Below are 11,505 nucleotides of genomic sequence, written 5' to 3'. Positions count from 1 at the left end.
CTAGTTTATTCAGCCGTGAACAAGACAGACCTTACCTCAAATAAAGTAGAAGGGGAGGAGGCCTCTCCACAGGCCTTGACACACACATACAATAAATAATAAATGAAACAATACACTAGACACTCAATAATGGCTGGTTGTTATGTGCTTCCAGATTTTATCCAAAATAAGAAATAACCTACTCAGAAATACAATTGTGGGTGAGGAAGCTGACTTTCTCCCTTACCAACCCCAGCATCGGGAAAGTGGACCCTTGCCTGGGTAGCACAGTAGGGTTGACCTTACTGACTGGGGTGTGGGTGCAACAGGTTGACAGGGGAGAGATGCCCCTCATGGCCAAGAACCAGGGTTATGAGATGTGCCACCCCATCTGTGATGTGCTGGAGCATGTGAAGGGGCCAGTCCTGGAACCAAAGCTGGAGGACCCTGACACAGGGTAGAACAAGATATCCAGGAGGAGTCCCAGTGGGGCCCAGCATCAATAGCGAAGGATAGCATAGCAGAAACCAGAGACCTCAAACAAGGTCAAAGATTCTTAGCAGTGAACACTTGCATGTAAAGAAATATGAATAAAGGGGTTTGCGGCATGACTCACTGTCTCACACTAGAGCTTCCAGATGAGACCAATTTTTCCTTTTTCTTCTTTTTATCTCTTAAATTTCATTTTATTTTATTTTGGGGGTGGGGCTGCAAGGGCAGAAGGAGGATATGAAAGATGGGGAAATGAATGGGATCAGGTTACATGATAAGACACAAAGAATAAGTGAAAAGAAAGTTTAAAAATTATAAAGTTCTTTCTTGAAAAAGAGAAAGATGTGGTTTATAGAACAAAAGTCTTTAAACTGACAGCACAAACATTTCAAACATAAACACCCTCATTGCGGTAGCCCTAAGCATCAACCTTAGTTCTACTTATTTGGAATCATCAAGTCCTACTCATAGAAATCCTGATATAACTCTGTTATTATCAAAACTATGTATGAAGCAATAGCTTACTTTTACAGCATCAGAGGATGGCAAAGGGTGGCCACACCACTATGCCTTAGCGTAAAAGAACAACCTCCCCTGCCCATCTCAGAGCTACCGTGGACATTTGCTGCACTTCGGGATGGCTGCACCAAGGATGCCACAGGGTATACAGGATGTCATAATAATCACTTCCTCCTTTCTGTACCATCGTTGCCACAGCAAACACAGGTTCTTTACTAGCATGAGATTAGCCACTGTTAGAGAATTACAATGAATTTTATCAAATCCGAGATGCCTTTAACTGTCAAGAGATTTGACCTAGATGTGTCTCAGAAGAATCCATGTGTTGCAGTCCTCAGAACCTCAGAAGGTGACTGTACATAGAGGGGTCTTAGAGAGGAGTTAGGCTAAGCTCTCACGGTGTGGTTCTGCAGAGGAACACTCGCTTGGGCGAGGTTCTCAGTTTGAGCCTAAGTACCACAGTAAGTAAATAAAGTACTAACAACTGAGTTGAAACAGGTCATTAGACTGGGTTCAGATCAAATATGACTGAAAATTAGGTCACAGATGGGGACAGAGGGAAGACCGGGTACAGGCACATGAAGATTTCGTCTACAGGATAAGGACAGAAGTCTTAGAAGACCCTAACCCTGCTGACACACCAATGGTGACAGGGAGTCTCTAGAACCGTGAGAATCTCTGGTGCATCAGCCTCCAGGGCTGGACTGTTCCTGTGGAGGCAATCCTAAGAGTCCAACACGCCAAGTCCCTTCTCCTCCCTTAGTCCACTCTCCACTCACCTTGTGTATGTCACTCAGATGGGTGTGCTTTCCCCACTGCAGACACACAGAGTGTAATTCTAGAGGCGTTCAATGCCATCTCTAACATCAACAACCAGCGAGCGGAAGCAGGATGCTGGCTGAAACTCGCCGCTCAATCCCATCCACCTTCCAATTTCTAGGATGACGGAATCAACAAGCCCTGGCTTTGCTCTGAGCTGTGCCCACAACTGGTGACAGGGCCTCCAGAAAGCCCTTGTTTGCTTGCTTGCTTGGTGTCTTCATTGTAAAATCTGTAACATGGAGGTTTGAATTGAGCTAAGGGCTAAATAGTAAGAGCCTGCGTGAGGGCAATTCTAGTCTCAAGGCTTTAGCGCAAATCAGTTTTTTAAATCAAACTTTAAAAAATGGTCTATGTAGACTTTTGTAAAAATCAGAGGCAAAGACAATTATTTTGAGAGTGGCTAGCCTCTCAGAATCCATGCCTCTGCTGAAATATTTTTAGGCATGGGAAAGTTAATTCATTTCAACAGTTACTCTGCAGACAGTTCATCCCTCGGGCTCTTTCCCACTGAAGATCCCTCTGTTCTGAGGTTTTAAAGAATTGCATGTGGATTTGTGAGCGAAGCTCAGAACTGAACTTTTCTAAGAGAAGACTTGAATTCCAGTTTTTAATTTCTCGGTAATTAGATATTCGAAGAGGGGGTGAACTCTGGACATTTGTATGAAAAAATGAGGTAAGTGGTTTCCTGTTTGTCTGCCTAACAGAAAAGTTTACCACAAAATAAAAAAATATCTCTGGAGTATCTTTAAACTCCTTGGAGGAAACTTGTTGCACACACACACACACACACACACACTCATAAGCAGGTCAATTAGCTCACAGTGTTAACCTATCCTTTTCTCTTCAATAACCTCTTAAAATCTGAGCTAGTCCATGGGTAGATGATTTGTGTTTCTTTCACCTGTAGTTAAAGCATTCTTTGAAAGAGGCAGGTACACTGTGGAAAATAGTCTGTGTGGTGACCGAGTACGGCCAGCTCTTTGACTGTAAGCAGGATTGGAATTGTGAATCATCATTTTCAAGCTCAATAAATGCCGTCTGTCCAAGAAGGAGGAAATGAGTATCTATAAACCTCAACTTCCATCCAATCACATACAGACAAATCAACCTTCAGACAAATCAGATGTCTTCATTTAGCGCTTACCTGGACTTGGCACACTGCCCAGCTTCTTCAAAACTACTGATAATAATACTTTCACTAACAGTATGCTTACAAAAAAGAAAAAGAAGAGAAAGAAAAAAGCTTGTGCTATGAATACTTTTTTAAAAAGGAACTTTTCAGCTCAGAAAAGACAATTGCTTAGGAGAAGGAAAGTTTGCTTCTGAGTTAGCAGCTTGTAGAAACAGGATTAGTGGGTGGGATTGGGGTGTGCTCTGCCCATAAATAGAGGCTCAGGGCTCCGCTGGCACACTCAGAAGCTTGGACGGCAACCCGGGCAGCTCACACATCGCAGGAGGGTGGGGAGCCCAGGTAAGACAACTGACAATGGCTTTGGCGGCGCACCTGCTAGAGTAAGCTACGGCCTGATTGCTGTGCACAGATGCAGGCAGTCAACCGACAAGATCCGAGCAACATTCCCAGGGCAGGAAGCAGGCTTTGGAAGGAGTATCACCCAAGCCATGGAGGCTAGCTGAGGCCTTTCTTTGACCAAAAGTAGCAGAGTATCGCGTTCCTGTCTAGGCTCAGGGTGGCACCTTGCCCGTCAGGAAACTGGAAGTTTGTGGGTGGGTGAACTGAAGAGTTTTCAAACCTGTGTTAGGGTGCAGGACATCCTGTGCCAATCCCTGCTCCTCTCCCACTACGTAGCACAAAGGCCACGGGCTCCTCCACTCTGAAGACTCAGCTCAGATTCCCCTCCTGGGAATATATTATTGCAAAGAAGGAAACTGTTTTTCTTTACTTTTGCAGTTTTTAAGACTGTCAGAGGGGAGAGCTGGGCACTTTCTGAGGTAACAGAGACAGAGTCACAGGAACCTCCAGCAAGGACATTCACTAACACAAGATGGGGACAGAGCTACGGTGAAAGACACCAGTTCCAGAGAATCAGTAGTCCAGGGTGGAGAAGGCCGCGAATTATCAAAACTTAGCAAAGACTTCAAGCATCGGGCTCTGTGGGCTCTGAGGGGCTTATGCAGATGTTTGTAGAGTAGAATCTTTGCAGAACAGACCGTTTTCATCATGAGAGCTCAGTAGAGTGGATCCCAGAAAGCCATCTCAGAGTGGGATGTTTGTACAGCAGTTATGTTAGCCTTCTTTAAAGCATCCTGTCATAAAACACACGTGACATCCCTAGTGCCAGCCTGTGATCTGCACGGCCATTGCAGGGAGTCCTATGAGACATTTGCACAGCAAGAATTGGCAATGGATTAAATGCAGCACTTAGCCGCCGATTTACTTCATATTTTCGATACATGCAAATGCTTATACAAACAATGTATATTCGATATTTGTTGATAACGTCAAAGAAGTTTATCTATACTTCTGAATCAGCTTGTATTCGAGAAATGCAATAATCGTCACATGAGGCACCTCATCCATTTTTAAATATTGAACAGAAGACACAATACTAAGAGAGCTGCCGGGCACCGCTAGCTTCTAGTATGCTTGAGTTGCTATTGCAGAATTGCGGGAGACAAAAGTTGCTATTGGCACTCCTGCATCCTGAGGAATGTAGAAGTTTATGACCTGGTATCCCTGCTTTAGCTTGTATCTTTTCCGAGCTGCTGTGTGTCTGTACACTGTGGCTCAGATAACCGTGGGCCAGTTTAATTTAAGGCATCACTTGGGTTGGTAACAGGGACGTCTTTTTAATCATCAGGTGTCTAGCAAGAGTTTCTGTTCCAGTTCACGAGTGATAAGGATCTTCCCTCTTAGCAGTTAAACCATGACCGTCTACCCTGCTTTGTTTGTTGTGTTCAGATACTAGCAGGGGGCTCTGAAGCTCTGCATTGCTTTCTGGGGAAACTTTAGCATCAGGATTTTCTAGAGTTGAAGTCTGCTGCTGCAGCCCATGGTATGGCCCGTAGGTACTTTGAGTGGAAAAACAACCTACATGGCCTTCCTTCCTCCTCTCTTGCACTGTGTCTGCTCATTTAAAGCCCTGTTTGGGATCATCTGCTGCAGCATTTCCTAGTAGTTAACCGTCAAATAGCAGAAGGAGAGAAAGGGGAATTTAAGAAAGCCTGGGTTTTATTCTCGGTGTCGTGCACATCACAGAGCACATCCGTGCACTGGCGTGTATGCCCTCCCCTGCCACATAGGCCCAGACAACAGCAGAGAATGTTCACTGTATGAGTCTTAGTTTGTTCATAACAAATACCATTTGAGCAGATCCCCAGTGGGGAAAGAGAATGAGTCTTCTGAGAAGCAGCAAAGCTAGCTTGCTCTAAATGAAGGAAGAATGGGACCACGTCACTCATATCCATTCTTCTAGAACAATGTGCCCATTTCCTCAGAAGGACAAAGATGTCTATGCTTCAGGTGCCTGTTTCAGGGAGGGGAGAGGGGAGCTGGCACTCCGCTCTGAACTCATCCCCAAAATCTTCTCATCTCTCTGAACTTCAGAGACTTCATCTACACAGTGAGAAATCAGGGAAGGGGGAAGCAGAGGTACCACCAAATTACCCACTAGTAATATGCTTTTTTAGTATGACTTTAAACGTGGATTTCCTCAACTGCAAAGTATATACATCTAACTAGTTATATATTTTCTTAAAATCTACATATTATCCTATTATAAGATAAGATACAACAAATATTGTACACCCACTGATCTGGAAAGTGGAGCCTGGTGGCAAATAGACACTAGATGGGTAGACACCACGGTAAGTTTCCCCGGGAAGCGCCTGCTTTCCACTCCGGTCTCAAGTCTTAGCTTGGTTCCCAGCGCTGTCCACGGCTGTGAAACACTATGCAGATTCCAGCTCCTTTCTGTTTCTTTCCCGTGCAGATTTGCCATGGAGAAAATCTCAGTGTCAGCGTTCCTGCTTCTTGTGACCCTCTCCTATACTCTGGCCAAAGACACCACCGTCAAAGCTGGAGCCAAAAAGGACTCGAAGCCCAAACTGCCCCAGACCCTCTCCAGAGGTACAAGTCTATTTTTTGTTGCCTTCCACCTGCAATTTAAGTCCTAAAGACTCTCTGACTCCTGGTAATAAATGTGTACACTGAAGATACATGGGGATTGTTTACTTCTTTCTAGATTTAGCATAGTTAATAATCTGGTCTCCTTGCTCCGAGGGTCTTTGTTCTTTACTACTAAGGACATTTTATCCAGGTCTTTATCATTACTTTCAGAAGGGTTGGGCCTGAAGCTGTAATGGATTTAACGATACCAACTCCTCTTATTATAGGTTGGGGCGATCAACTCATCTGGACTCAGACTTATGAAGAAGCCCTATACAAATCCAAGACAAGGTAAGGCGGCCGATTGCGTGGAGTGCCCTCGAGCCTCTCGTGAGCGCCATCTAGTGATGACTATCAGATGTTCATGACATCCTATTTAAACATCCCATCTCCGTCTCTCTCGCAGCAACAGACCCTTGATGATAATTCATCACCTGGACGAATGCCCACACAGTCAAGGTAATCTGCTCTTCTACATTTTCTCTAGGGGCTTTTATGTCAGGTCAGGGTTCAGATCGTTCATCTTTACATTCCTAGAGCCTAGCACTACTGAACAAGGAAGAAGATTTTAAATACTTTAAAACAAGAAAGAATATTTAAAGAGAAATGTGAACGTTTCCATGTTTTGAACTAACTACTAGTGCGTATTTTGAGTAAGAACTGCTGGGGTTCATGCTCAACTTCTTCCGTCTTTTTCCATCCGATACATCAACAGACACCCATGGGTTTCCTATTAAATCCATCTCCAGACAGCTTCACACACACGCAGCCTGCCTGGTTGTACAGGCTCCCCGTTTGGTGTAAGAAGCTCATCGCAGGCTTCACCTAATGATTGTAGCACGGGGACTCTTTGGGTCACGTTCCCCCGGTCTCTGGGTATTAGGAAGCCCTTCTTGCCCAATTCCAGCCACTCCGCATTGCCTCCACGCTACCACCTTAGTCCAAGCCCGCATCACACCTTGTCCACAAGACTACAGCTGCTCACACCAGACTGCCTTCTACACAGAAGCCAGCCTGGAGCTGTGCAACACAAATCAGCCGCTTCCTTCATATGGTCCAGTGGCTTCTCATCACAAACAAAATTAAAGCCAGTTCCTGGCTGTGGCCTTCGAGGCTGGACCCCATCTGGTCAGGGCATGGTTTTCCTGTCCTGTCGGGATCACACATTCCCACACTATATGCAGTTCATCCCTATTCACCAAGGCTGTTGCTCGTACAGCGCCCTCTGCTGGCAGTGACCTCTCTCCGATAGTCTGGGCAACCTGTTCCCCAAATAAACCACTCTGTGACCTCAGTATCTATCGCTTCCTGGAAGAGATCTGCCACGAAAAATGAGCAGCTTTTCAAGCCTTTGTTTCACTTTATGTTTCCCCTATGTATGAATCCATACATGAAAATTACATATATGGTATGCACTGGTTTATGCTCTGATTCCCACATAAGCGTCTGAACTCTGGACGTTGCGTGTGCTTTTCCACTCAAGGTATTTTCCCTAGTATATAAAATCCTGCCTGCTACAATGTAGTTATTCAGTAACATCACACGTCATTTGCTGGAGGGGCAACGTCGGTATTGTATTAAAAACACTATCCATATTAAAAGACAACAGAAAGTAAGGGCTCTAACCAAAACCGAGATGAATGCTCAAGGACCCTTTTTTTCTTCTTCTTCTTCTTATATTACAGCTTTAAAGAAAGTGTTTGCTGAAAATAAGGAAATCCAGAAATTGGCAGACCAGTTTGTTCTCCTCAATCTGGTTGTAAGTGTCCCCTCACCACCACCTGCATCTCTGGGTTCCATGTCCGATTCACTTTTCCCGTGCATCTCAGTCTTGCTGCGTTAACGAGCATCTCTGCCAAGTACCTATCTCCCAGATGAGAACTAGAATCCTCTACTTTGTTAATAATCTTTTTTTTTTGAAACCTTTGCTTTGCTGGAATTGAGGCCAGCACCTGGGCACGTGCTGAGGAATGTTCTACCACTGAGCCACATCCGCAGCCTGTTTCTTAGTGTGACACACTTATGTTTTAACATGGTAATTGATAATCTTATCTGAAAAAATACTCAGTGGTCAGGATTTCTGTGCTGGCTTTTAGTAACTGGTTTTTCTGTTCTGCCCATCTTCTCCAGACCTGGCTCACTGGTTCCTGTCACCTCTTTCTCTCCACGGGAGAGAGCTCTGGTTGTCCAGATCTACCCACGTGTCCCGGGCGTCAGCTCCCTTCCTCCCGTCTCATTTCCTCCTCACTAGCCCTCCTGTCTTAGCCACGCTCCTCCTCTGTAACAATGGCCCATCCAGTCACAACTCCTCCACATCTCCCTCCTAGGCTTGCTGTGTTCTCTGAGCAGCACATCTGTTTGCTGCTTGCCTCCGGTCCTGTCTCACATGCCACTCTTTCCACTCTGAGATGCTTCTTCTAGCTTGTTGTGGAATCTTTGGAGAGTCCCCTGCAGTGCCTCAGGCCCATGGTGCCCTGAGAGACATATTCTCTTTCCCAATTAGCTTTTTAAAATAGTTCAAAAAGTCATGGATTCCACTGTGACATTTCCATATGCAGTTTGTGTTTGTGCCCCCACCCTCGCGAGCCCCTTGGCTCATCCCTATTTCTGTTTATCTATTCTATAGCCTTTTCCAGACGCCTCCCCACAGCCCTCTCTTAATAATGGTTTCACTGCTCACAGTGCCCTTTCGAACTCCAGGAAAATCTAACCAACACATTTTTGCATTGGCAAATTTGAAAATACCTAAAGAATAAACAAGCAGCTGTGTTTTGTTTTGTTTTGTTTTTACCTCAGTATGAAACAACAGACAAGCACCTCTCTCCTGACGGCCAGTATGTCCCCAGAATTCTGTTTGTGGGTAAGTGGGGGTCCCAGTGACATAAGACACACTGAAGGTTATGCAACTGCAAGCCACATCCTCTTTCCCCCACATCAGACCTCCCCATCCATGTCCCCAACCCCACCAGTCACTTCACTAGAAGCAAGGTCACCAACCTCCAGCAAGGAGCATGCCATCCTGGGCAGGATAGCGCTAAGTCTCACAATACTACACTCTCGCCAGGACATGTCAATGAACCACTATCTCCACAAATGACTTCTTTCCTCCAGACAAATAAATCTCTGCTTCTGGAAATTCGTTATCTGTTGGTCCTGGTCCAGCATTCTGAAGAGATAAAGACAGTCCACTCTGGGATGAGACGGATAAAGACAGTCCACTCTGGGATGAGACGGACTGCAAACATCCAGCTGGCTCTCACATGCCGTCTCCCCTATTTTAGGACATTCATTTCGTTACCACTCTTTCTCAGTCGTAGGCATCCAGCTCAGGGCCTTGTGCACACCTGGCAAAAGCTCTACCATCAAGCCCAGCCCTACACCCCAGCCACCCCTTTTAAAACCTGCCTCTTCACACTCCCTTTTCCTTCTTCCGGATTGGATGGACCACACCGTTAAAGTGTCCTTTCTCATTAGTTACATAGTTTCAACTTACATGAAAGAGCAACAGAATGGCTGAATTTGTTTGGGGGTTTCCTTGTTGCCTTTTTTTGAGACAGTTTCATGTAGTCCAGGCTAGCCTCAAACTCTCTACATAGCCAAGAATAATCTTGAGTCCCTGATCCTCCTACCTCCGGGCTCCAAATGCTGGGATTACTGGCATGCACCACCATGCTCAGTGTTATAGATGGATTTAAACCTGGGGGAATATTTAAAGAAGGATAAAAGGGAAAATTCATGCCTCTATTTTAAAATGCAGCTGATTAACCACAAAGTATTAAGAGAAAATGAAAAAGGAAGGCGCGATGTGGTTATCTGACCCTGCCGGACTTAGGGACTTTCATTATTTTTGTCTAAAGAAGGAAAAAGACTGGGGATGCAGCGCAGTAGGCGGGTGCTTATCCAGGAGCACAAGCCTTGGGTTTCATTGTATAAACTGTGCATGGTGACACAGACCCAAAATTCCAGCACTCGGGAGGCTGAGGCAGGGGCCAACCTGGTGTACATAGTGGATTTCTTGCCAGCCTGGGTGGGCTACAGAGTGAGACTCTGTCCAAAACAAACAAGCAAACAAAGAAATCAATGAAAATAAACAAACAAAAAGAGAATCAATCTGATGCAGGTTAACCTTTTGCGTTCCCATCACCACCACCCTCTCCCCGGCAAACCACAGGCTTTATTCCAGCTCTCACTTTCAAATATCCTCGTTCTTTATCTCCACAGACCCATCCCTGACAGTGAGGGCAGACATCACTGGAAGATACTCAAACCGTCTCTACGCTTACGAACCTTCTGACACAGCTCTGTGTAAGTCCGAGATCCCTATTGCTGGAGTGCCAGGGAGAGGCCCCGACTGAGGTGGGCTAGACCTCTGCCCAGGGGTGCCAGAGAATCAGTACGACCCAAACTTTTTCCCCTTCGGCAACCCTATGCCCCACTCCACTGCCCACTTTGTAAACCTCTCGATGAAGGATAAATCATTCGGTGGTGGTACCAGCTCCTCCAGGAGAATGTAGCAGCACGCTGTCTGCCCCTCAACTTTTCTCCCTTCACAACTGCACACGAACCCATCTGTCACAGACCTGATGCGGGAGAATTCACAAGAGGGTTTCTTCGATCCCATCCCCCCAAATAATGAAAAGGGAAATCATTGAGTCCGTGTTGCGGTGGTGAAACTCAGGTCCAACTTGAGATCATGGGCAAATGATTGGGAGAGTGGCATATTCACTGTGTCGGCTGTCACTAGTGAGGGGCGGGGAGAGATGAGGGAGAAGGAAAGAGGCTGATTTATGGCAGATGAGACCGACAATTCAAGGAGATGCGAACTGTGACACCTGACTGGTTCTCCTGGGAAGAGATTGGATTTCGTCCCAGGACCAGTCCTAGTCTCTGGCAGGGACTTCTAGAATCTTCCTATCCGAACCCTGGTCATCACCCGCATGCTGCACGGGCTTTTGAAACTCAAAGCCTGCCTGCCCCCAGTGGCAAGCCTCCAACAAGGCCACACCTCCTAGTCCTTCCCGAACAGTTTCACCAACTGGGAACCAAGCATTCAAATATTTGAGCTGATGGGGGCCACACTCGTTTGAACCGCAATGCCCTTTTAAATGGTCACTTGCTTATCCTGCTTTTCCATCCCTCAGTGCTGGACAACATGAAGAAAGCGCTCAAGCTGCTGAAGACAGAATTGTAGAGACAGCTGTCAGGGCGCCCAGCGATGGGAAGGCGGAAGCACTGTGAACTGCTGGCGACATCACAGCTGAATGTTATGACAGATGTATTTTTTAAACACCCATACATGGGAAGATATTCTTATCTACTACAGTGAGCATGGTTTTCTAAAAAATAAAGTCTTGTGAGTACTCCAACCAGAGAGTTGTTTTAGTTTTTCATAGTAAAGCTATCTGGACCAGCTTGGCACAGCAGTCCATGGCTAAGCTCTTCTTAGAGGTGAGACCACTGTACTGAACTAGAGCAAGCTTGAACTGCAGAGAGGGGTGTTGTCTCAAAATTCAAACTATTTTTTTCAAATGAAAAAGGGAAGGAAGGGAGGGAGGGAGTGTCGGAGG

The 11,505-nt window shown here is 45.8% G+C and overlaps 1 protein-coding gene across 1 annotated transcript; it reads left to right on the top strand.

Annotated features, from left to right (window-relative positions):
• The first annotated feature begins 3,165 nt into the window (after positions 1 to 3,165).
• Agr2 (anterior gradient 2, protein disulphide isomerase family member) lies at positions 3,166 to 11,304 on the top strand. Its single transcript, XM_075947560.1, has 8 exons — positions 3,166 to 3,283; positions 5,763 to 5,899; positions 6,166 to 6,229; positions 6,345 to 6,397; positions 7,624 to 7,697; positions 8,735 to 8,798; positions 10,160 to 10,243; positions 11,080 to 11,304. Exons 2-8 carry the CDS (start codon positions 5,770 to 5,772, stop codon positions 11,127 to 11,129), a joined length of 519 nt encoding a protein of 172 aa, XP_075803675.1. The 5' UTR covers positions 3,166 to 3,283; positions 5,763 to 5,769; the 3' UTR covers positions 11,130 to 11,304.
• The last annotated feature ends 201 nt before the right edge of the window (positions 11,305 to 11,505 follow it).

Source organism: Microtus pennsylvanicus, chromosome 14, assembly GCF_037038515.1.
Source record: "Microtus pennsylvanicus isolate mMicPen1 chromosome 14, mMicPen1.hap1, whole genome shotgun sequence".
In the NCBI taxonomy this organism is placed as follows: Eukaryota; Metazoa; Chordata; class Mammalia; order Rodentia; family Cricetidae; genus Microtus; species Microtus pennsylvanicus.
The sequence above is the reverse complement of the archived record's forward strand: the minus strand, read 5'-3'. Positions and strand labels throughout refer to the sequence as shown.

Coding starts and splice junctions, on each gene's coding strand:
- Agr2 (XM_075947560.1), top strand. CDS start 5,770: ATGGAGAAAATCTCAGTGTCAGCGTTCCTGCTTCTTGTGACCCTCTCC. Junction 6,230..6,344: donor CTATACAAATCCAAGACAAG/GTAAGGCGGCCG, acceptor TCTCTCTCGCAG/CAACAGACCCTTGATGATAA. Junction 6,398..7,623: donor CGAATGCCCACACAGTCAAG/GTAATCTGCTCT, acceptor CTTATATTACAG/CTTTAAAGAAAGTGTTTGCT.